Genomic DNA, 26,924 nt, shown 5'->3' with positions numbered 1-26,924 from the left:
CAATTAAAAGATTACAAAATAGAAAATGATCCTCTTAGAAATTATGACTGGCAAGCTTGGAAGAGAGATAATCAAAAATTACAAAGCTAGAGAGCAAGCAAAACAAGAAGAATTAATCGAGATAGTGGAATGGGATATATTAGCCAGAGAAACTAAAGATTATATGAAAAAAACTCCGGTGTGATATTTATCAAAAAACCCACAATAGTTGACGAGATGAAATGTCATTTAGAATTTAAATTAAAAGTTTTAATTTTTTGCTTGATTTTATCATTTTTATGTGGATTAATAAAAATATAGTTTAAACATGATCGGAACTTAGCCACGCATGACATTTCTATATTAGCTAACTGCAAACTATACCTACTTACTTTTGTCATTTTTTTTTATTCTTCGCTAGCGGACTAACAAACTATTATCACTTTTAAATTTCTAAATTTATTTCACAGTTTTTCGTAATTCTACTGAATGATCAAGCGGTGAGATATATACAGTAATCTATCTCTACTTGTAGTGTAGATGTCTTCGGTAAAGTACAGGGATAAAACATCAACCTGTGGCTACGAATTAGTGATGGCTGTGATGCACAAATCAGAAAAAAAGATAAAACTACCATGAAATTTATTAGAACTTAAATGCTTCATTTACCCTCAATTTTTTCTAATTCATTATAATGATGACATTTAGTGGTAAGAAAAAAAATTTGACGCTGATTCCGGTGATGGATATTTATTTCTTACTAACACCTTTAATTTTAATCTTATTATACAATTAGGAAACAAGCTTTTTTGGAAATATAAACTGGAAGATTCACTTGTATAATTTTTTTTTTGGTGACGGGTGATTTTTTTAGGGCCTAATCCCTGTTGCTTTAGCGTTATGAGCTCAAGGGGATGGAGCAAACTTAATAATGGCTTTAGATTTGTACTCACTGTTTTTCTATACGTGCCATGTATCCCGTGACCTTATAACAAAAATTTATGTAAAAAAATTTAATAAGTATCTTTAAAAATAAAGGTGCAGTGGTTTGTTTTGCTTGTTCTACAAGTTTATTTAAAAGCGTCAAAGATGATTTCGAATGTCATTTTTGATTTATTTGATAAGTTTTTTTTTTCTTGTTTTTTTTTTCATTAAATTTAATTCAGGTCAACGTTAATGATTGGCTCTTCTCTTTGATACAGCAAAAGAACTAACGGAAACAGCAGTACCCTAGTTAAGAGAATGGATTTGCTTATTTCTTACTCCTTAAAATTTTTGGGTGAATGCTAATAGGGTTGTCATACAGATAAACCTTATAATGTCGTACTTCCTTTAAAAGGAATATTTCCTACGAAAAAAAAAAAATTTTTTCTTCTCCTTTCTTTAAACTTACCATTCTAAACTCTGGAGAAAAACAAGTTTATTCCCTTTTACAGCACAAACTGATAGACTCATCCGTCTTCGTAAAGCATTTTATATACGAATTAAATGCTTTTTTTCTGCGTGTAAAGCAGATTCTTTAATTCAGTTGTATGAGTTGGTTGCAAACGTTTCCAAAATTACCTATTCGTCCTATCGTAGCAATATTGTTATTTCCTCCACGTTCAGATTGTTGTGATTATTGGGCAGCTTTTCAAGAGAGTTGTTCGAAATGGGAAGAACTTTTCTGAGTTTATTTTATTCTTTTTGTTCACGGTTTTCACATAACTTTTCTTGAAGATACCAAGTTGTTTGAAAATTGAAAATTTCTTTATAAGGGGAGTAAGAGAATAATGGTGATTCTTTTTTTCTAAAGAAATATATTTTTAACAGGCAAGAATTTAAGTGTTAGTTAAAAAAAATTGGTTTTTAGTAAAAAAGGGTATTTCTAATATTGTTTTTTTTAAGATGAGAACTGAATAAAAAGAAAAAAATTCTTGTAGTTTCTTTTTTTTCATATAAAAAGGAACCAATGGAAAAGAAATTTGAAAGAGAAGAAGTATTAAAAACCCTATCAATTTCAAGAAAAAAAAAAGTAAGATAAAATCAAAAAAAAAAATCGCTAAAGAAAAAGAATTTTTTTTTTTTTCGTTGTTAAAATATTTGAGTAACCTCCAAGGAGAACTATTATATATAATTTTTTTTTTCTGATCCTCCATGTTTGTTTTTTTCAAATTACTTCAGGTAGTAAAAAGAAATTTTTTTGAAGTACCTATATCGTCATAAGTCATTACAAGCCACTGATCAAGAAGAGTCTATTCTATTATTAGCCCATAAAGTATATATGTCTGATATACTCTCAAACTTTCTCAAATTATCTCAAACTTATTTTCTCTAAAAATTTCTTTAAAAAAAAAAATTCATTATATACTTACAAATTATCTTCAAAATAAAAATTTCATTGAATTGCATATTCCTAGGAAAGACTTTTATTTCTTGTTCTTTTATTGTTCACGTTTGTAGTTGCTTTAAGAAAACCGAACGTTAACTAATATTCGTTAACTAAAAATAAAAAAAAAATTCGAAATTACCTTCGGCGTCCTGGATCTACAAAAAAACCGAACGTTATTTAACGTTCGTCAAAAACAAAATTTCAAAATTAAAGATCTCAAGTTTCTTATTTGGAATAAGAAAAAAGAAATGTTACACTTTAATGATCCTGGAAAGTTTATCATCGCTCTCTGTGATAAACTTAAAGACTTTACTAAAGAACTAATTAAAAGTAAAGGCGTAGAGTTGATACCTACTCACCTCACTTTCTTTTCGGGTAAAGATGCAATAAATAAAAGTCTCATTATCGTACAAGAGCCAAACGCTGCTGGCAAGTGTCTTCCAATGGTTTACCTCTTGAACAAGTAATATACTTTGTCGTTAATAATATCGAATATACCCCTTGACTGCCATTACAACCATTAGAAGAACTCGGGAGAAAAAGGAAAGCAACAGAAAAAAGTAAGAAATATGGGCGCTATACGGCGCGCGGGCCTCTGGAAAATTTACATCAGAGTTACGGACCAATTGGCATATAGTAAGTTTTTATTCTCATTTACCAGATTTGCAATTTAGTATAACTGTTGCTTATACTTGAAACAGTATAACGTTGAGTTGGTTAATATACAAAATGAAGAAAATTCTGGATAACATTTGACAATTCTCTTATCAGTTATGTTCCCCAATATTTCAAAAATAATATTAAATCTGGTAGTAAATTCGCTCAATTGTTTCTGAAAAGTAAGTGGGAAGAAAAGGTTGTTATAGAAAGGTGAAATAATTTTTTTTTGTAAAAGGAAAAATTTGACTAAAAAGCGAAATAAAAACAAAAAAATAATATTGGTTTTATGGAAAAGAAAAATGGATTTGTGGCAAAAAAAAAGCAAAAAAAAATTGACAGCTTTGTTTAGACAACATTTATTTACATCATTGCTTACCTGCTATTAGTTGTAAATAATGCATGAGCTTGCATAATTACTGAAAGATATGATTTAATAAATAGAATCTTAAAAAAGTAAAAGTAAATAAATAAATAAAAAATAAAATAAATAAATAAATAAAATAAAATAAATAAATAAATAAATAAAATAAATAAATAAATAAACAAACAAATAAATAATTTATATTTATATAGTTAATAAAAAAAAACTTTTTTTTTAATAAAAAGAAAGAAATTTTTTTTTTTCCGCGTGTCAAAAATTATCCATTCGTTCATTTAATCGAATTAAATATTACAATACAATATCAATCTAAACCATTTTCGCATTCACAACAATTCGAATCCACAATGTATTCTTAAAAAATTTTTTTTCAATTAACATGGTATCTGATATAGGCATTGTGGTAGATCCTAAAACAAATTAAGAAAATTTTCTCTCGAGTATTTCTTTTTTTTTTTCCAAATCCAACATTAATTTTCAATAAACAACAATGAAAAATCATCCATTATTTTTCATCCATTGTAAAAAAACTCCGGAAATGTATCTCTATACAGCTTTCAATAGATTCATTATTACTATAAATACTAATAAAGATAATAAGAACAACAGTGTTACAATGGTATGTATTAAAATCAATGATCGTCATAGAAAATTATTAAATGCGCGTTTACAAGCACTAGTATTTTCATTGAAGAAATTATATAAATAAGAGCCGAATTTTACTTTATTGTTTGGTATGACAGGAAATAAATCTTTGAGGTGTGTGGCGTTTTATGATGCTTATGATAACACAATTTTTATTTTAATGTCAAAAATTGGAATATTTATTTATTTGGTTATAATGTTATAATGAATCATACACACTAATTACTATTCTTACTGTACTGCACATACTATAAATATATTAAAAAGCAAATAGTCGATTATTATTTACTTTAAATGGCCGTGCATTTTCTGAGACGATTACCGTACATTAATCATAAAATCTCTTTTTTTTTGTTTCAAAGACAAAAAATCTTTTTGCATGCATCATTCACTTTTGGTTAAATATATAGTACAGTATGTAAATAAGGTATACGACAATCCAAATTATAAAGTTTTAAACAATGAAAAGAAAGTCTTGTTACAAATATAAATAAAATATGTTTTTTTCCTTTTCGTATTAATATTCATTATCATTACATCACAAAGTATTAGCAATAGCGAACAAATTTGGGCTAAAAGAAAATAAAGCCTTATAAAGCAAGTGTAACAAAGTTAAAGATCAATTATATAGATGGCAGTAGACATTTATTACGTAATATCCAATTGTTATAAGTCTAATCCCACCCCACATAATATATAAAACCTTATGTTACACTTTATATATTAAGACCTTTCTTTACCCGCCCCCTAAAATATTATGTAATAAAATGTCATTGTCCTTATCCACCATCATATTTAGTGTATATTGTGTACACACAATTTTGCGGGTGCATTTTTTGTGTGCCACAAAAAAATTTTTACTTCTAAAGAAAAGATAAATTTTTTTTTTCATAACATGATATTCATTGAATTCATTATTTTTTTCCTGTTTATTTTTATTTTAAGTTTAATCTAATTTGAATGTTGACATTTTTTGTACTCTCAATCTTCAAAAATCTGCAATGTCAATTAACTTGTTTATCATAAAAAGATTGTTTTTTATTACAAATTTTTTAATTTTTTTTTTCTTTTAACAAAACAAATTATACTTTAGTAATTAATTATTTAAATTAAACACTAAAAAAAAATGCTTTTTTTTAAAATAAAATTAATACAAACGCCAATAATAATGGCAGGCCTTTTATGAAAGCTCATTATTGGCCACGAAATGGATAAATACCGTCACCTCCTTCATCTCGTAATTTCTCTAAACAACAAAATCAATAAAACTCTATCTTCTAGACAACTGTTTCAAAGATCGAAGAAAAAAACATTCACTACACATAATAACTCTATATAATAACTTAAAAATACCTTTCTTTTTCGTCTTTCACTCTTTATATTCTACTTATTCAAATCATTTCTTCTTCTTTCCCGTATTAAGGATTCTATATAAGAAAAAACATACTTTTTATAATGGATCACCATTTGAACAAAGTTAGCGAAATTAATAACGGCAATACAAACTACATAATCAGCAATTTTAAAGAGTCTATTTCTTTGAATAATACTTCTTCGGTTCAACCTTACGAGTCACATTATTCTCCTTTTATTCGCGGACGTAGAAATCGACGAGAACTACTAAGAAAAGAAGATGCATTATATTCGTTTATTAGAAGGTTACCTGCGCAAGTTACGAATGATCCATTCGTGAATGATATTTTTAATGGATCATCTTTTTAATAAACTAATATTTCCTTTTCTTCGTATTCAACTGATTTACATTCCTCTTCCAAATGATTTTACTATAACGAACTTCGAACTTTTTTATATTATCATCTACTTGTCGATTTCCAAAAAATAAGAGACACCTATCTGCTGACGTTTTCAACTTAGAAACAGCGATCAATAAACTAAAAATAACCAATAAAAGGATTTTATTAATTTTTCAACAATTTGTACTTTACTATTTATATTACTGCGCTGTTTTCAATAGCACGCCATATTGAAAGCAGCAATAAATAATTAAAGAATTCTTAGAATCTTTAAAATCTTACCAGAATAACGTATTCAATTGTATATATATATATCTATTTATTATTTTCCCGTTTACTTACTATTTACATGAAACCGATATTGTTATTTTTACATTTATCTTATTTACACTAATATTATTACCACTACCAATACCAATAGACTAGAAAAATATTTAGATAACGAGATAGTTCAACCACTTCATTGATATAGTTTGTTTATATAATCTTTTTTTGTTGTCGTTACGTATATAAATTATAATTCGTTTTTTCTAATTTGAGATAATGAGGCTGGCTTCTCATCCATCTATAACTCATTTTTTATGGTTTTACGAAATTAAAAAAATTAAAAGATAAAATAATGTTATAATTTAAATGTCTATTTAAATAATTCGAAATCAGACTGTAAAAAAAAAAATCTCCGTTATATTATATTTTGTACTTACTTTCGTAAAACGTAACGAATCTACGATTTGTGTTTGGAATAGGAACAATTTCAAACATAATTAGTTTATCAGGATTATTTTCAAAATCAACAACTTGTCCCATAACACGCACTGTAATTATTCTTACAAGGTCTCCGTGTATAATTTCATTCAATTTTTTTTTCATCTAAATAAAAAACATATGTAAACAAAATACTTAAATAAAAGTATCACACAATGTTGGCAACACGAACCACGAAAAAGATCAAACGTGAGTAAAAGTAATTTCGGAACTTGATCGTATTTGTTCTGAAAACAATAACGAATCGAATAAATAGTTCGGAACCAAATGAAAGTAAAAATACAAAGGAGCTAGAAAATGAACATTATGACTTGGACATAAATTTCGATAAAACATATTGAATCAATAGTTTGGATCCTGAACTCTTAACAAGTTTCGATTATTATGATATAGACTAACCGATTAGATTACTGTATATCTCACGTAAAAACGGATTATCATTTCTATTTTTATCTCTTCGTTTGTATGCTCAAAGAGTGCCGTTGTTATTTTTATAAGTCTACATGTCGGTTGATTTATAGTTGCCAAAGATGCATGTTCAGATAGTGAAGCTAATCCACACATTCATTATTCTCTTTAGTAATTAAGTAATGTGAGTGAAATAGTAACAATGTATTACGAAAGAAATATAAAAATATTACCGTGATTACTGCTACACCGTTCCAAGACAGCAAAAAAATATTAAAAAAATATTATAGGAAACCGTACAAACTCTATTTCTAGAAAACATTTACCGTATGTCAGTATTGGGCTCAGACTGGTCTTCAGAAGCATATTGAAAATGAATGAAAAATTTTCCACGGGTATTATCATTCGCTTTTTATTATATATCATTCATGTTTATAACTTTTCATTCTACAGTCATCACGGCTATAGCTGGAATGTCCTTATAGAAAGACGTCCTAGTGATGAATCTGTTCTATGGCTTATATCGGCGGTTTTGATTACCCTATAATCAAAGTGAATTTTTTGATATTTTTGTTACACAAAGCATAAGGCGTAGTAAGATTGGGGACGAACATTAAAAAATTTTTATTTTTTGTTTTGCTATACAATAATTTGATAAATACTTCTTTTAAGCCAAGAATATAATAAATATGATTCTGATAATATTGATAATAATCGTTATGGGATCTCACTTTGCACAATAATTTTCTGGAATTTTTTTTGTAAAATTGAAAGTATATTATGTTTTACAATCAGTTTGAGTGTAAAGTTCCTATAATGTGTACAATAAAATAAATGTGAATTAGTTAGTATATTAACTTGAAAAATATAAAAAATAGATAACTTTATAAAAATTATCATAAAAAAAAAACAATGTTCATTGAAGTTTTAAAATACTTTTAAAATATTCATAACTATTGTGACTATATAAATTTTCTATTTTACATTTTGTTTTATTAAAGCATACTTACTTTCTAATAATACTCATTAAATTTACTATGCAGGTGAGAAATGGTTTCTTTACTTTATGTTGAATAATTTTAAGTTTCGCCAAATGTAGATTTTTATTCAACCAATTATTTAGTCATATGATAGTCTATCAGGTAATTTTGGTATACATAACTAACAATTTTATGCATTTAATAAAAAAAAAAATTAGTTGGCCCCGCTGGTGACACGTTTTCTTTATGACAACTATCATTGGTCATATTATGATTATACTTATTAATAAATGCATGATCATTTAATTAGTATATATAAATTAATGATTTTCGAATAGATATATAATCTGGCCGAAATTTTCTTAATTCTGGACAAAATCATAATTCCGGCCTAAATTTGATTAAAATGCCGTATAATAGATTTTTATAATTTTATTCCTACACGTGACAATTAGCCAATCATTATAAAAGTAATGCCGATCATTTCAGGTCAAAATTATTGCGCGTCACTAGCGCCGAACCTGAATAAAAAATCGATTATCGTGGCAAAATTTGGAACAAAACAGATAATAAAAAAATTTGGGGGTCATGCATTATTGTAATGTACACCATGTTTGAATTATTTAATTGTTTGATCACACGGCTTTAAAACAATTGTCACCTCTCATTTCACGCCTCTGATTTCCATTTTTACTATTTATTATTTGGTCACACCTTATTTGTCACATTGTTACTATGTGACAGCATGACCGAAATTAGTAGAGACAATGACTATTTATCATACAAACATTGGTAGAATAATCTTATGCACACAATATGTAAACATTATGCTTCAAATAATTGAAACATTTAAATGATTGCAAACACGCAATTGCTCCTGCTCAATAACTAGTCATAATTTGTCATGGTCTACTTGCTATTTTTTCTAGTTCTTTTATTTCAAAAAATACAATATGTTAAAGCGGGTCCTAGTGACGAATACTCATCCTACCAACGATGTATTTGATGCAGTAGTAACAGCTTTGTACCAATCTTTTTGTCAATTTCTTTTGGAGAACAATACATGAGAACAAATGCGAAAATTGACATGGCGTTGTTCCTGCTAAACTCTCTTGGTATTCCAATATCCATCATCATATACACATTTTCATCCTTAATCTGGAATTAAAATTTTTGATTGTATCTGTGGTATTCTTAACACTTCCTCTCATCATATATATTTTCCATTTAATTATTCATCATGTATTTGATTTAACTACTGATGGCGGCTCTCTCATTGCAAGTGCTTTCGGGTCTCGTGCTGGCTACATTAATACTTTTCATCATTTCTTAAGTCTGTTGTTTCAAGTTTTATTACTTGCACGCAAATGTCAATATAGACCGATTAGATATCATTCCAACTTTTCTGTTCTCCGGCTTTGGAATTTTATCTGTGGTAGCATTTCTTGTCCTTATAAAAAACAAGAACTCTGCACTGATAGTATTTAATCAGCGTTTCACAGTCCAGTCACTTATGTTCTGCCTGTTCATTTCAAATCATTACTATGCGACAAAATCGATACTTGCAGTTTGGATTCTATTTACTGCCCGTTGTTTTGATAATAGTTCTGTCTTTTAGGTAACCACGTCAAAAAATGTTGATAGTAAAGCTTCTCGCCGGTATTCAGAGTTCCAAAAAATTTATTATGAAAGAACTCACAGCATGAAAAGTGTTTTTATCAGTATGACTTAAAGATAAAAATGGCCGCTCTACCGTTTATTTTATTACACTTCGCAACACCACTTGTCTTGATATATACAAAGTATGTTGGGTATGGGTTTATTGGTCTCTATCTTATAGCATGTTCACTACAATGCATAGAGTCTCGTGGGCTTGTTAAAAACAAAAAAGCAACAGAAAATATCGAAGCTTAAGGGAATCTGAAATTTTACTGTTATCACTTATCAGCAATGAATTTCTTATTTTTATTATTTTTAAGTAGGTAGTATGTTGAAATAGCTTCGAACTAAAAAATTATTATCTTATTAAATTATTATTCATAATAATACAAGACTAGTACTAGAATTGCAACTATTTCTTACTAAATAAGTTGATTATAATATAAAAAAATACGGAATAAAAATTTTCTCACATGTTTATCTTTGACTAAAGATCGAATAAAAAGGGAAAAAAATTGAAAAAGTTGTAAGAGTTGTTTGAACTTTGAATAAATAAATTGAAATCGCCATTTATCGTAATATGTATTTTGCCGATTATGAGTATTGTTAGGATGCGATAGATTTGCCAACAATATTCGAGTCTTGACTTGCATAAATTACGGGTTTTAATCATGTAAATAATGAATTAAATTGAATACGAGATTGAAATTAAATGTCATATGCGTAGAATTGACCAAAATAATCATGTAGATCTTTCCTTTTATAGATAATTCCGGCCGGAATTTATTTCCTTTTTTAGACGCTGACTGGCATTATAATAATTCCGGCCCTGAAAAAATGCGTAGAGCCAATAGTAAGTTTTTTTTTTGGCTGCTATATATATATATAGCTCGGGGTCCTAACTCACCCCGAAAAAAAAATGTTTGATCTTCAATTACCAAAAGTGTGCCATACTTGTAATTTGTTAAATACGAAAGTTTTTCCAAAATCAAACCCGGAGTAAATGTATATGGTACGTGAAAATATTTTGTTGCCATGTAATTAACATATTATAGAATGTAAATCTAAATTTTTCGGTCACATACTTTTCTCTTAGGTCGTAAAAATGAGTGAAGAGTACATGTACGCATTTCTTTAGGGCCGGAATTAAGATAATGTCAGCCAATATCTAATAAGGGTAATAAAAATTTGACCGGAGTTATCCATAAAAGGCGATATCTACGTGACCATTCTATGAATTTTCAGACCTAACCTTTTTTATGTACCTTTCAGTGTCCTAATGAGTGGTGCGTATGCAATGACAATTATTTTACCGACAAACGTTTCAATCGTTTCATCAACAAACATTTCATGACGGGATCATTTTACCGACAGTTATTTCACCGTCGGTTTTGAAATTTATTCTACAGTAATCGTCGGCACGAAATGACCCTGTCGGTATCATTGTCAATGAAATGAAATGATTGCGACCCACTTTAAGCTTAAAAAGAAAAAAGAACTTTCAGGATTATGAATTTGTCAAGATTGAGTTCGAGATCTTCACCTCCAGAATTTGCACTTTGTGTTATAATTATATAATATGCTGAACTCATTAAAAATAAGTAATATTAAAAGTAAAATGATGCCAAAATCCTACATCATAGTATTATCGGGAAAGAAAACTTTTATAAAAGATTACTTAAAATTAGGTTGTAAATGATAATTTTTGCATTTTTTTTAGAATTAGGCCACACAAATTCAATTTTTCGGTTCACGTAACATTGAAATTTAAAATTGACCCGGGGACCCGGGTTTATTGTTTATTAACAAAAAAAGTTTATATATAAAAATCGTGACATCTGATTGGTTGACTTTTAAAGGAGGGGGGTAATTAGGTATTATTTATTTCATGGGGAGTTGGAAATAAATGGGTAATCCCCTGGAGCGTGACTCATTAAATATTAACTATTTTAACTATTTTAAACTAAAATTAGTAATTTCCTGGCTATCTATATGAGACCGGGAAATAACTAAACGAAGATTCCCGGTCATTTATAAACTCAGCTAATCACTCGCAATTTTTAAAAATTAGTATGAAGGTGATCATGAGTGACACTTAGTGCGACAGGGGATTAAAGAATTTATTTTCTCTCCAGAAGTTCTCAGCCACGTGATAAAATTACCGCCAATAAAATCACGTATTGATCACGTGATAAACTTTTTATTTATAAACTTTTTTTTATTGAAATTTCGAAATTGGGTGGCCTTAAACCTAATCTAATAATATTAAGAAAAAATCAATGAAATAATTATCAGTTTGACTTATAAATTAGAATATGAATTATAGTATATATATGGTGGTTAGTTTGGATTATTATATAATTTGTAGAATATAGCCAGATTCATTAATAAATCTTAAGAATCGATCAGCAAATCTGCCCAAATTTTTTTTTAATTTCAATCAATATTTCAATGAAATATTATCTATAAAACTTAGTTATTGAACTTTTATTGCAATTTCATTATTAGGAGTCTCTTAAATCTTATTAGTTATTTAAATAATTAAATATTCAAAGTTATCAAATTTTGTTTTTAAAAAATATGTACCGGTGGTATGTGATGAAGAAATTAAACAATAAAATGTTTTAAATTTTACAATTACATATTCATATTTAAATTTCTTTATTCTAAAATTTATTTCTCTTTTGTCAAAGTCTATTTCCAATTTATTCTATTCTGGAAATCGTTGATGAACATAAGAAATGTTCAAAACAGGCAAAAAGGATGAAGGGTGATAAAATAAAGGGAGTGACATATGTGACAAATTTTAGCTTTTCCTAAAATGGATATATACCATTCCCGCGCATTTAAAAGTGGCGGTGGCACTGATTTATGCTGTATGCTGTTTATACCATCAGGAGTAGTAAATCCGGTTCTGAAACTTGAGTTCGCTCTAATCAGTTTCGATACTTTAAATTTATAACAAAGGTAAATAAAAACTATTAAATTCAGTAATAAATTTCTTAACCATCTCGTCATTTTCGAATATTGCTGACAAAATTTGCAATTTTAAATTATGTTTCACTCACAAATTCTTAAATTAGAAATCCGTATAATCCGTATAATGAAGAACCGGATAGATTTAATAATAATAGTGGAGATATCTAATAATTTTCACAGGGTTTCCCTCCAATCAAATTATTATTTATAATAAATTTAGTGTTAAACTACCTTTTGGAACTATAAAGTTTAATCCTTTTTATATCGATATGTATTTCGGGTCCTAATATAACGAAAAAAAATAAAAGCTATTAACGACATATTACATAACATTAACATATTTGACATTGTTCTGTGAAACAACAATTATTCTTTAATTTTTTCGATTACATTATTGCTTGACTGTATTGAAGTTGTAATATGTAAGTCGTAATTGGTTGTATTTCAAATTAGTGAGATTAATTTGTGATTAAAACATTAATATCGGTCTGATATATGTGTCACAAATTAGTGACTCAAAAGTCTGGCCAAAATTAAATTTGACAATTAAAAAAAACCTAATTCCGGCCGGAATTAAGTTATTGACTTTATTAATATCTTAATGTACTGAAACAATTAGAATTGCAGATTAATATTCAACATTACACCCATTTAAACCGTTACACCAATTACGGCATAAAATTACATTTTTACGGCTTTACGTTACAACCTTTACAACCTGTTACAACTATTACAGCAAGCCACACTATCTGCCTGTATATTACTTTTCCAGAAAGAAATCTAAGAGACACATGACAATAATAAACTTCCATATTATTTATTATTTATGTGAATTTATTTACTTAATTTAATATAAATAAATAATATATTTAAAGTTGAGACCTGAGAGGCAGAAGTCGTGGTCATTTGAGTAGATAAAACAAAAATGGGCATCAGATGATTGATTTATTATTATGGCGTTTTATTTATTTTTTTTTTTGATGATAAGCCGGAGCTGTCGAAATATTACATAAAAATTTTTCCGAATTTTTCCGTATGACTCCGCAAGTTTACATTCAACCTATGCAAATATGACGATGTTATACCTTATCTTTTCGAACATTATAATGTGATTGTGTCAATTGTCGTACCTATTTTGTCAATTTTCCACTTTAAGTTAGTTTTACAGCTATTGTTACCCTTTTTACCATTATTAAAATAATAAATTCTTCTTTGTTTGAAGAAAAAGGTATTTTACCAAATTTTTTTTCCTTTCGGGATTTTTTTTTTTTCCAAAAAATCAAATTTCAATTAAGCAATCATTGACATCGGACGCCACTAATTTTTTTACCGTTTCGATGGTGTATGCATGTAAATGCATGTAATATCCGATAAAACTATTTACGGGTAAAAAAAAAAAATTTTTTGCGTACCAAATAATTAATATTATATAATATTTTATATAATTCATGACGTAAATTTTAATTATTTATTATTTATTAAATCTTAAGTTACAAAAAAAAAATTTTTATAAAAAGATTTGGGTTTGCTTTGAAAGGTTATTCTGGGAGCAAAGATAAGTGGTTAGTCTTTAAAAAATTTAAAAAAATTCTTTTCATGCCTATAAAAAATTTAGGCTGGGCATTTTATTATATTATTGTATATATATATATGTAATTATTTTTTTACCTTACAATCTGTTGTACAACCCTTTTTTATTCTTTTTTTAAAGTAAGGGTAGTAAGGGTATAAGCCGCATGAACATAACATTAAACTATTGGTTCGGGTGTTTTTTTCAAAAGAAAGGAAAAAAGCTTTTTTATGTGGTCATTGCGCCATGCCCTATTGACCCTACGTAATTTTATCCGAATCACTGTTATCATGATGGATAAGATTAATTTACATAATTTACGTAATATTTATTATCATAATCCATAATTTTTTTTTTTACGCAATATGACGTTTCGCCCTGGATTCATTCTTTGGTATAGTTTCACTTTCGGTCTAAAATCTAAATATGTTAACAATATAATCAAACTCTGTGTGACTGTTTCATAATTTGTCACGTTTTTTATTTCATGCATGATTTTTTTTTAAACTATTACTTTTTTATCAGATTATTAGGGGAAGGTATTTTATCCCTTCTTTTTTTCTTTCTAAAGAAATTAAATTTCAATCAGACAACACCGCCACTGTCATTGAAAAAGAGTTTTTCCTTTTTTTTACCGTTTTGATGATGATTGGTTCATTTAGCGCATTTAAAATTGAAAAGGGATGTAAATGGCTAGTACATAATAACTGGTATAAACTATTTATAGTTTAAATATTTTTATCTATAATATATTTCTTCCTTACATAGAAGAAAAAAATATAATACTTTGTTACATTTCGGACTTTAAAAAAAATAAAAAGAAAGAAATTTCATCTCCATAAAAAAAAAAATACTTGGGCGTAATATTTATTACGTATTTTTATTTTTTTACGACATGATACAACATTTTTTTTTTTAAACTACAAGAAAGTTTATAGTTCGCATGGGCAAAAAAAAAACTTATTATTTTAAAGTTAATAATTAATATACATGCATATATTTACGTTTATAGTATTTTTTTTTTTTTTTTATAAACGAAAAATGATTTGTTCATAACAGATAATAAAGTTCTAGGGTTGTAGCAAAGAAAAATTTTTTTTCTTTGAAAAATGTAAATCATATGCACATGTGCTTCACTAATTTTATCCGAAATAGGTTGCTTATTATGGATTAGCATTTAATTAGATTCCGAATATTTATGTACTAGTATAATAATAACATTACAAGTGTGAATTGCAATATAAAAGAAATTCATATTTTAACGCTAACCGCTCTATATTAATTTTGACTGTTTAAATTCCAATGAATATGTTATATTTCTATGAAATATTATCTATTTTTATACTGAAATATAAAAGTTATGACTCGCTTTGATATAATTTCTTTTTTATGATCTGTGTAACTGTAACATAATATGCGTGCATTTATTAAAAGTACAATATGAAAAAAAATTCTTTTTATAACCTTGCATCCCAAGTAAACGAGAGACAACATAAATTCAAAATTTAGGTTATATATATATACTTATTGATTTACGCCTTTCTTTTAGATTAAAAAAAAAATTTAAGATTATGTGGGGGCTCATGCAGCCTAGTAATATATTATATTTTATTTACATTTTGTATTTTTTTTTCTCTTTTTTTTTTAAAAAAAAATTATTAACAAAGAAGCAAGAAAAAATTTTATTGTTTATTTATTTTATTTTTATTTTATTTTATTACACAAGAGTAATTTGAACTCCTATAAATCACGTGATTTAGACCGATTTTCAAATTTAGATTCTGTTAAAGAATTCCTATAGTAATATAGGAGTAATATTGAAACCACTTTTTTTTTTAAGATGAATAAGAAAAAGAAAATATTTTTTCGAGTTAAAAATATCATTTTAATAACCTTTAAAATTGAAAGGAACTAACGAAGGATCTATTTCGCAAATAATAATTTTTTTTTAAAAAAAAAAATAAAATAAAATTGATAAACTTTTTACTTCATTGTGAAAATCAATTGATCCGTAGTGTTTCAAAAATTTCAAAAAAAAAAAAAAAAAAAGTTTAAAAAAAAAATTTTTTTTATGCTGCGATTTTTTTTTTATGATAATATGATTCTAAAAATAATTTTTTTTTTATTTATTACTAACTAAAGTATTTTTTTATTACTTGGCTAGAAACATCGGGATCGAAAAAAAAAAATTTCATATAAATATAACCCTATTTCAATACTTTTTTAGCAATGATAAAAAAATTCTCTTTTTTTTCTGCTTTGATGAGTTTTTTTCTTCTTTTTTGATAGTAATATTCGGTAGTAGTTTTTTAATACTTTTCTCGATTCTTTCAAAACTTTTCATTGGTTTCTTTTTTTATGTAATATATATTAAAAAAAGAAAGAGCCGCAGTATTTTTTTAAAACAAGATTAACAACTTCTTTTGAAGTTTAATAATACTTGAAAGAATAACAAACAATAAAAGCGATCGACTTTTATTTTTTTTTAAAAAAAAAATTCGAATCGTAAAAACTTTATTTTAAGAAAAAAAATTTTTTATTTTATTAAATTAAGAAAAAAAATTTTTTATTTTTATTAAATTAAGAAAAAAACTTTTTTTTATTTTTATTAAATCAAGAAAAAAACTTTTTTTTATTTTTATTAAATCAAGAAAAAAACTTTTTTTATTTTTATTAAATTAAGAAAAAAACTTTTTTTTATTTTTATTATAAGAAAAATTTTTTCTTTTTACTTTAAAAATAAAAACATCTTCCTTGTACAAAATATAATTCTTTTTTTAAAAAGAAAAAAAAATGGAACAACAATCATTCACTAATATTGTTTCCCAATCTGTTGACTATCTCGGACAATCTCATAACTGGACTGATACCGATATTATCTCCTCTTATAAAGAAATTTGCAAACAACTTGACATCTGTAAAGAAAAATTACGTGAAGAACATGAACTACAGAAAGAAGAATCTGCTTTACGCGCAGAAGAAAAACGTTTAATTCGTATGAAGAACACTTTATGGAGACGTTTGGGTTCGTCAATTTGTGTTGAAAAAGGAAACAAACTTGTTTCTTCAAAGAGTTTAAAGTGGTAAGGAGAAATATTTTTTTGTTACTTTTAAGGGGAGGTGGTACATCATTATAAAGTTTATCTGTGTGACCGAACAATATTTTAGCTTCTACGCCAAAAAAATTTTAAGGGATTACAATTTTTTAATTTTCTTATTTTCTTCTATTGCTCCATTAGTTCCTCTTTGTATCGAAGAAATGATATATACTCTGAACAACAAACTCATTCAAAAAAATCATACGTGCCACTATATAATCGTTTTCTTCGTGATCGGCGAATTAGACGAAAAATTAGATATGAAAATATCAATTCGCATGTTACTTTGAATTACTTTAGACAACTACCGCAGCAGACGACAAATCATCTCTTCACAAACCACATATTCAATGGAGTTACTAATTTCTAATATTAGACTCCCTTTCGAATCGAATTTCGATATTCGATTAAATTCAAAATATTTGAAATACGTGATTTTAATGCGATGACAATTGGCAAGACTCTAATATTGTTGGCAAATCCAAATAATCGGCAAACATATCGGCAAATGTATATTTATAAAATCGGCAAAATGCACGTTTATATAACGATAAAGCGGCTTAAATTTGTGCTACAATTTGATGATCACAAACACAACTTCGTACATGCGTTTCTTTCAATGGCGATTTCTTTCAATGACGATTCTTTATGGCGATTCTTATCAATGAAGATTTCTTTCAATGGAGATTTCTTTCAATGACGATTCTTAATGGCGATTTCTGTATTTACCTTTTTTCATTTGAAACAATTGTTTCAAGATATATTCGGTTTATTATTGGCGTATGATAAAAGTTTATTCCATTTTTTTTTTACTCTACTTTTACTAATTCGGATTGCTTGATCCAATTTATCAACAATCAACTTATCGTATATTTTTAGCCTTTTTATTCTTTTTATTGTAAAGAAAATAAGAAAATTCTTTATTTATTCTTTCTTTTTCTCCATAAAAACACCCAGAAAATCTCGGATATAAAACTTACAAAAAAAAAAAAAAAAAATTATGTAACTCTTGAAACAATAGTTATATCTGAATTTATTTTTTTTTATATTAATTAAGTATATATTAGATATATGAAGAAAAAAAAACAAAGTCATTCATTACGCCCACAACGACACAACGATGCAAACATATGCATGTGATTACCAATTAAAATAATACTTTTTTTTTTTTGGAAAAAATAAATTTATTACACATAGTTCGGAACCAATAATTAATCAAAAAAATATTTGTTTTGATTTATAATCTTCTCGCACAAGCATTTTTTTTTATCTTGGCGATGTGTTACAATGATTTCTTCATATGTGATGTGTTCTGGATCTATTTCATTTCGCGTTCACATTTTACACATTACAATACATACATAATAAAAATTCTATTTCTATCCCGTGTTCACCATAATAAGTTTTCTTCCCTGCATATATTATAATAATTCGAGTCGTTATTTTTATGTGAAAATTTGTTTATATCTTGAAATAATCGACCGTTCGGCCGAAAGTCTGAAATAAAGAAAGAAAAAAAAAAATAATAATAATAATAAAGTAGTACCCCTAATTATTTATCTAGACGATTACATTCATTTAAGAAGGGCTTATTTTTATTATTTATATTTATAATTTATTTTATATTTATATAAATACTTCCTTATTTTTTTAAAAAAATCAAATGTTACACAAGTTATATTATTTATTTATTTATTTATTTATTTATTTATTTATTATTTATTATTTTTTTTTAAAAAAAAGAAAGTATGTTTAAATGAAATTGAATTAAGCAATATGAAATAAATTTTAAATTTAATTTAAAAAAAAGATTTAAAAAACATGGGCGTGATTATTAATGAGAGGTCGGGGATTAATATTCTACTTATTAACATGCGGTGAACTTTGCATACATATATGTACTTTATTTTTATTATTCACAAAATATATACTGTATATAATAAATAATATACAATCGTTTCATTCTATCATTATTCTATCGTCAAAATATTATTATTATTAATTACAGCTGATTTCATAATGTACGGAACTCTTAGGAACTCGGAAATATTCGGTAAAGCTTGACATAAAATAAAAATTATATGCTAATTTTGGAGTACTAATAGTACTAACCAGCTGTAAGGCCCGAATCATCCGATCGTTATTCGGGGATTCGGATGAACCGGATGAACCTAGATTTTTTCTAGACTTTAAATTCGAATTCCGTACTACTTTACCATTTCGTGATACAAGTCATTCTTATCGAAAAGAAAAAGGATGACAATATAATGTCCCCCATGATCAAGTAAAAAAAAAACAAGGATGCGGATGCTCATGCGGGTGCCCATATAAGGGTCGATTTCTTGTTAAATTCTTGCCAATTGAACTTTTGTTCCTCATTGTTCTTCGCACATCCCTCATTTCTATCCCCTAAAATTTTTGGGGTAAAATAAAGTTTGTCACACAAATAAACCCCCTTAAAAAAAAAAAAATTCTCCATAAAAACGTGGAATTAATTTATTAATAATTATTATAAACTTAAAAATAATACTTAATACATATAATATATATATATAATCATGAATCAGCTATTTTATTTATTATTTTTTTTTAAAAAAATTTTGACTAAAAATACTAAAAATAAAACATATTAAAACACGACCGAATTAATTAAAGTTTTACAATTCTTGTCATACATTTGAAGATCAATTTTGCTGCAAAGGTAGTAAGTTCCATGACGTAAGGTTTATCATCTTTAATCAACTTTTTCAGGAAACATTTTTTCCTTGTTAATTCGATTAATGAATTCATAAATAAATATATATCTGCATACGTTACATTTGAATTTATTGTAATAATAGTTCGTCATGATTAACTTCTAAAATTAATTTTTACACACGATTTCTCTTTTAAATTGAAAAAAAAATTTTTTTTTTAAAAAATCTCTAAATTTATTTACAAATTTTATTCAAATTAAATTAATTTATCTATTTTTTTTAAAAATTTACCATGACCAAAACAGTTATCGATGATTGGTCAACATTATGTGAAAGTCACATGAATGCATTTATGGGATATACCCGGGACTCGGAATTGCATGCGCAAAATATAGAGATAGTGCACTTAGCTCTAAGTTCTGAACTCGGGACTAGGCTATAAGAGGAAATGCACTTATAGAAGGTGCACTTATGGGTGCTACTATATCTAAAAAAAATTAAATTTTATTTTTTTAAAAGAAAAACGACGGTTCAAAAGTTTACCGAACCCACCTTTTGCAATATATTCAATATCATAAAATCTATCATAAGGTATCCAATTCCAATGCCTCCTTTATACCTTTATGTGTTGATATCTGAGTCAATATCATCATTTCTTCGGCGTAGTATATCTTATGATATACATATAGTTTCGTCATATCTGATTGGCGGGTTGATCAGTATTAACTTTTTTTTATTTAAAAAAATAAAAAATTTTTTTTTTGTTATAATGTATATTTTTTTTATAGGCCGGACTTTTTTTGTAGGACATCAGACTTCTTAGGTAAATGGGAGTGAATGAAGGTGAAAGAACATTTCTAATATTCTTTCTTCTTTTTATAGGGACGCACTAGTCCAATCTATGAATTTCTGTTTGACTTTCGAAACTTACTGACCCAAAGCGCAAAACCAAAGCTGATCTAATACCTAAAAAAAAGAAAAAAAATTAAATTTTATTTTCTAAAAGAAGAACAAAGTTTCAAACTTTCGAAACTTACCGATCGATAGTCTGATACCGACCAAACATCACATGATTTAAACACTATCATGTGATTTAATACTAGAGGGTTCTGCGCCTTCCTTAGTAATTCCTAAAAAAGAAAGAAAAATTTTTTTTTTTTTTAAAAAAGTTTCGAAAGGATAAAAAGTTTAAATAACTTTTTAAGCTTAAAAAGATTATCTTTCAGAACATAAATCATAATTTGACTAATCTGATCAGCTGATTCTTCGTGGCTATATCGTGATTTTAACTTACCGATTTTGCCATCACCATCATTTTTTTGGAGATTAATTATTGTACAATTTTTTAAGCTCGAATAAAAATATAGCAAATCATTTATCCATAATTTGGTTGAAGAAACTATCTCAGGTAAAACCTTCAGCCTTCAGGTATTGCATCATCATATCAATGATAATCCGGAAGCTATGGTAGTGCTTAACGGAATCATATCTTCAAGACAAATAGTTTTGCACATGAAATACTTATCCATTAAGAACTTACTAACTATAAATGATAATGTTTAAACTTTGTTACAGTTTTCGGTTACTTGAAGTTTTATTTAATAAAAGCGTTCCGTTAGAGTTTTAAAAAAGAAAAAGTATGAAACATATAATGCTCAATATTTTTGAATTCAGTATTTTCGATCGTAATGATATCACAATCATCACTTGAGCACTTCTTTACTTTTCTGTTTACATATATACAATATAAACTGTTTAATTAAATTTGAAATATTAAGTATTAATATATCATAAACTGAACTTTTTGCTAACTCAAGTGATGACTGCGTATATCTGATGGTTGTAATAAAATTCCTAGTGTATCAGGAGAACAATTCAATAACCCTCCCTTAATAATCATAAATATACATACAATAAAATCTCTAACAAGGGAAGCATTTACTTTGTCTTTTGTAAAATTCTTGCATCACACAATGAATTTTACACCCCCTATACTCTACAATTAAATCAATTCCGCCATCTCCTGTTAGGATATTGCCCTTACTGGTCTTGTAACTCATTCTGAAATAAATAAAATGAATGAGTGAATTGTATCATCATTGTTGCCATACAAATAGGCGCATAACATGATAACACTTTAAGCCTGGTTCGACTGCATGCCACCACAAAACACAGTATGACCTTTATATATAGGTACCACTAGACTTAGCCTGGTTAGACCATCAACATTATCTGAAGTAATATTGGTTGCCATAAGTAATGATTATTATATATCAAATTACAACCTTTAGCAGTTGTAATATTATAAACATAAGCTGTAAATTGGCTGTAAATACTACACTATTGTGATTAGCTAAAAGATGGTAATTTTAATTTACAACCATTGTATTTACTTGAGTTTTGTACTTACAACTATTTACAGAGACCAACATTAATCTGAAGTAACAAGTATAGCCATATCATATTTTGTTGTGAAACCACCAGATAAAATTAGTTTCTCTCAATATTTTATGAAAACATGAAAGCAAGGTACTGTACATAACCTCTGCTATATATTGATGAAGAGATTCATAAATGGTTTGAAGTGGTAAAAGGAGAAGATAGAGAAGTATTTTAATTGATATCATTAAAGAAATCCTTATATAGCTATTCAAAAAATTAAATTTAAAATTAAATATTGAAAATTTTCTCTTTTATAAAATTATTTGCAAATAAAATTATTCACATCTCAAAAAGCAATATTAGTTTTGATTGATAAAACAAGTAAATTATTATTAAGTAAATTATTATTACTGCATTTATTAGCCTTCATTGTTTTGTATTGTCTTGTAATACATTTTGACCCTCATAATATGTTTTAACTATCAAAATTCAATATTTTAACCATAGAATTTTTTCTAACCATTTTGACTTTGTTATTTCATTTCAGTTTTATCTATATGGTATTATTCAAGAAAATTATAAACCTTACCCTATAAAGCATATCAAACATGCTTTATATCAGTTCACTGATCATTTGCCAATCACAATTTTCATTTTATTAAAAAATAATTAAATTATAAAAAAGTGCATAAATAATATAACTTTAAATTAAATAATAATTTTTAATTTTTATATGCTAAATTATCCTTCACCGAGGAGTGATCATCACCGTTGGCCAGAATTATCAATTTTTACCGGCACTATATTTTTTTAATGCTGGTTAATCGTCATAATTTAGTCACCAGTGATCATCACCCCCGGTGATAGTTAGAAAAATTCTATTATTAATAATTAATGTAGTTTTGGCCGATCATTGGATAAAAATTGATGCTGAAGCCAAATACGCAAAGCCAAAACTTGAAATTTTACATGTTTATTATATATAATCTATAAAAAAAATAATACAAGGTTTTTGCCCATAATGCAGGTTTTTTGCTTATAGAGAAATTAGCCAATTATTTGTTATTAATATATTTCTAATAAAAAAGATTATTTATACCATTTAAAGATAATGAAAAACCTTTAGTTGAAGATGAAGATGATAATAGTTTAAGTGAAGATGAGAATATTGAAAATATTTAGTTCTATAATATAATTATTAATAATTTTGTTTTATATAAATTTTCTTTAAATTAAATTTTGTAAAGTTATTTGTAAATTTTAAAAATTTATTAGTGTAAAATTGTATGTTTGCTATGTTACCCTATAAGCAATCTGTATACGGAAAGAATACATTTTGTATACATTTTATGTACGTTTCTATAGATTCTGCATATATTTAATAAGCAATTCATTTTTTATAAACCTTACTTTAATCTTCCTTTCTGTTTTTCCTTTCTTTCGTCTTGTTTTTGTTATTTTTGTTGTTTTTTTCTTTTGTTATTTTGTTTTTTTTATTTTAAAAAATTTTTCTTCCTTTTTCATCACCTTTTAAAAAAATTATTTTTTTTTTGTACCTCCCTTTAAAAAAAAATTTTTTTTTCGTACCTTCCTTTAAAAAAATTTTTTTTTCGTCGCTCCTTTAAAAGATTTTTTTGATTTTATTCTTTTATTTTCTACTCACCACCCTTTCTTTTTTTTAAAAAAAGTTTTTTTTCTTTCTATTTCCTCTTTATAAAAAATTTTTAATTTTTCTATCTTTGATGTCTTTCCTTTAAAAAAAAAATTTCTTTAACTTTCCTAATTTCATCACCCTTCTTTTTGAAGAAAAATATTTTTTTGATTTCATGTATTAAAATTTTTGTGTCATGTCAAATATATCATCACTACTTTCGTGAAAGAACTTAGGAATACTTTGTAACGGTTCTTTAAAATTGATAAAAGACAAACACAATAAATACAATAGCAAATAATAAACACTGATTTGTGCGTGAATAAAAAATATATCTGCATCAGTTATCGCACTATCGTTTACCTTTCCTAATAGGTGGTTCAAGTTATCGTTGATCAGAAAACACTACAAAATTCATAATGCGGGCCAAAATGTATAGTGCTGGCTAGACAATTTCAGCCTGAATTTTAACTTTTCAGTTTCGGGAATGTCTGGCCAAAACCGAAAAGCAATGGATCGGGAGAAAATAAACAAGATCATTAGTACTATATATGTTTATGTAATTATGTACGTCGGAAAGTAACGCCCGCATAGTAAATTCTACATACATATTTATATTTCTTTTAATAATTATTTCTAAATTTTATATTACTTTATAGCTATTATCATATTCTTTTAGAAAAGTGATATTTAAACTTTGGGAATTTTAAAATGCAAGAGGTATTTTAATTATAATGTAAAAAAGTTTTTTTTTTAGATCTGAAAAAAAAATTTTACATATAAAAATAGATAATTTCAAGATGCATATATATTTATATTTCGTTTAATAATTATATCATTTTAAAGTCAATAATATCATATTCTTTTAAAATAAATGATATTTGAACATTGAGAAAGTCAAAATACAAGAACTGTTTTAATTATAAAATACGGAATTCATTTTATATATGTAATTTACTATGTAATTGTGAATCAGGCGTTACTTTCCAATGCGACTGTACAGTACGTATGTCTATATCATCAGGTTTATGCACGAATTACAAAAAAATGAAGACACATAGTATAACCGTTATTATTTGCATGATGGTTAATAATAAACATGAATCAGTTGGATCACGAGTTTTACGCTGACATAACATTATTTTGAGTTGAAAAATCATTGCTTTTACACAAAAAAAAATATTAAAAGGGCATTTTTTAGAAAATTATAATAATGTAATCTATAAACAATTTATTTTTGGATACCAATTACATATCATATGATATGATGTACAATTAAAAAAAATACATATAAAAATGTTCAATATTAAAATTTTATGTTAAGAGAATATAAAAATTTTTCTTGCCCGGTCTAATAGATATGATTCTATGTATTCTAATAAGAAAAACCTTGTTAGCAACATTGATTAATTGGAACTTGATTAGGACCAGTTAACAAACAACATTGGGTACAGCATGTAACGAAATTACTAAGATCACAAAAAGTGCCACTAGCCCTACATGTGGGTATTACTAAAACGGAGGTGAAAGTGGAGGTAGAAGTGGAAGTAGTAGTGGCGGTAGCAGTGGAGGTGGTGGTTTCAAAAGCGGTTTTTGTTGTGGTTTTATTTTTTTTAGGACATGGTTTATAAACTGTTGGAGTACAATAGGTGATTTCTGTGCATTTGCCATGTTTATTATAAGTATAATGTTTATGTTTATCAGGAACACATTTAACATGTTCATGTTCTTGATTATGCCTCTTTCGTAATGGTGTGGGAGTACCAGGCTCAACGAAAGTGGTGGTAGTGGTGGAGGTGGTGGTGGTGGTGGTGGTGGTGGTGGTGGTGCTTGTAGTTGTGGTGGTTGCGGTGGCGGTAGATGTAGTTGTGGTTGTTTTAGTTTGTACTTTTGGGCAATGTGATGGATAAACGGTTCTAGTATAATGGTGTGCCTTGACTACTTTTTGGCAGTGTCTATGATGGTTATAATGCTTATTAGTTGCTACTGACGACGAGAAAAAAAGCATCAAAACGACTAAACCAGTCGTAATGAAAAGAAAATTTCTATTTGACCACATCATGATGAAAAGAATAAAAATTATTTAATTACAGTAATTAAAATTAATTGATAATGGAAAGAATTACAAATAAAAGTAATGATGAAAGTCGTCTACATCAGTATGATATTTATACCTTTTAGTGAATTAGGTGTTCTTAGTGAATTATGCGATGAACCATTAATGGTGATGCACATCAATGTTAGAAAAACAATAACGCTAGTAATATCTTTTATGCACCAATCGATATATCCAATCGCAGCAACTAAACTAACCAACAAGGGAAAGGATTAAAAATAGAACAATGATAAAAGTCGTATTTATTTATACCTTTAAATAAATCGTGTGTTCTTAATGAACTTGATGGTATGGTCCCACAACAGGTGCACATCAATATTAGAAAAAAAATGTCATTGATGCAAAATAGTAATATATTTATTGTAACAAGAAAATGAATAGAAAACGAAAATACATATCTCGAAAACCAATAACGCCAATTAAGAGATATTAATATTTTTAAGTAAGGCAAAAAAAATATAAATAAAAAATTATGAAATTGATTACGAAATAAAATAGTTCATGAAAGCTATGTAAATCAGTCATAGATAAGGTCAACTGAACTCGTCGATTATTTTTTTTTTTACGGCGCTAAAAGATGAATTTATGAGTATAAAAATTTTGTTTTTTTGTAGCAAAAGTAAATTTGCTAGATTTTGTAACACATCTGAATAAATGATATGAACGAAAAAAAAATAAATTGTGAATTTTAAATGCCGAATATCATTGGCCCTGCATCCGGTTTCTAAGTTAGCTAATGAGTTCTAGATTAGTTTCTTCAAAAGTAAATTACCCATAAACTCATAAAATATATGCCTGATCAACCAGGTAGCAGCAGGTATCCATCAATCTT

General features: G+C 26.8%; 4 protein-coding genes across 4 annotated transcripts; 2 read left to right on the top strand and 2 right to left on the bottom strand.

Moving 5' to 3' along the window:
* Positions 1 to 2,598: 2,598 nt before the first annotated feature.
* On the top strand, positions 2,599 to 2,817 carry OCT59_026533 (uncharacterized protein; the record flags this gene model as incomplete). The annotated part of the gene is made up of 1 exon (XM_066143218.1): positions 2,599 to 2,817. The coding sequence occupies one exon, from the start codon at positions 2,599 to 2,601 to the stop codon at positions 2,815 to 2,817; it is 219 nt and encodes a 72-aa protein (XP_065992757.1).
* Positions 2,818 to 5,452: 2,635 nt separating this feature from the next.
* OCT59_026532 (uncharacterized protein) lies at positions 5,453 to 6,889 on the bottom strand (the record flags this gene model as incomplete). The annotated part of the gene is made up of 7 exons (XM_066143217.1): positions 5,453 to 5,461; positions 5,541 to 5,598; positions 5,885 to 5,926; positions 6,071 to 6,125; positions 6,493 to 6,658; positions 6,726 to 6,780; positions 6,837 to 6,889. 7 exons carry the CDS (start codon positions 6,887 to 6,889, stop codon positions 5,453 to 5,455), a joined length of 438 nt encoding a protein of 145 aa, XP_065992756.1.
* Positions 6,890 to 16,942: 10,053 nt separating this feature from the next.
* OCT59_026531 (uncharacterized protein) lies at positions 16,943 to 17,617 on the top strand (the record flags this gene model as incomplete). Its single annotated transcript, XM_066143216.1, has 2 exons — positions 16,943 to 17,232; positions 17,389 to 17,617. The coding sequence occupies 2 exons, from the start codon at positions 16,943 to 16,945 to the stop codon at positions 17,615 to 17,617; spliced, it is 519 nt and encodes a 172-aa protein (XP_065992755.1).
* A 7,311-nt stretch (positions 17,618 to 24,928) lies between these two features.
* On the bottom strand, positions 24,929 to 26,115 carry OCT59_026530 (uncharacterized protein). Its single transcript, XM_025313482.2, has one exon. The coding sequence runs from the start codon at positions 26,036 to 26,038 to the stop codon at positions 25,370 to 25,372; it is 669 nt and encodes a 222-aa protein (XP_025187319.2). The 5' UTR covers positions 26,039 to 26,115; the 3' UTR covers positions 24,929 to 25,369.
* Positions 26,116 to 26,924: the final 809 nt, after the last annotated feature.

The sequence above is a fragment of the Rhizophagus irregularis genome, chromosome 6 (genome assembly GCF_026210795.1).
Source record: "Rhizophagus irregularis chromosome 6, complete sequence".
Lineage (NCBI taxonomy): Eukaryota > Fungi > Glomeromycota > Glomeromycetes > Glomerales > Glomeraceae > Rhizophagus > Rhizophagus irregularis.
Note: the sequence above shows the minus strand (reverse complement) of the source record. Positions and strands in the feature narration are given on the sequence as shown.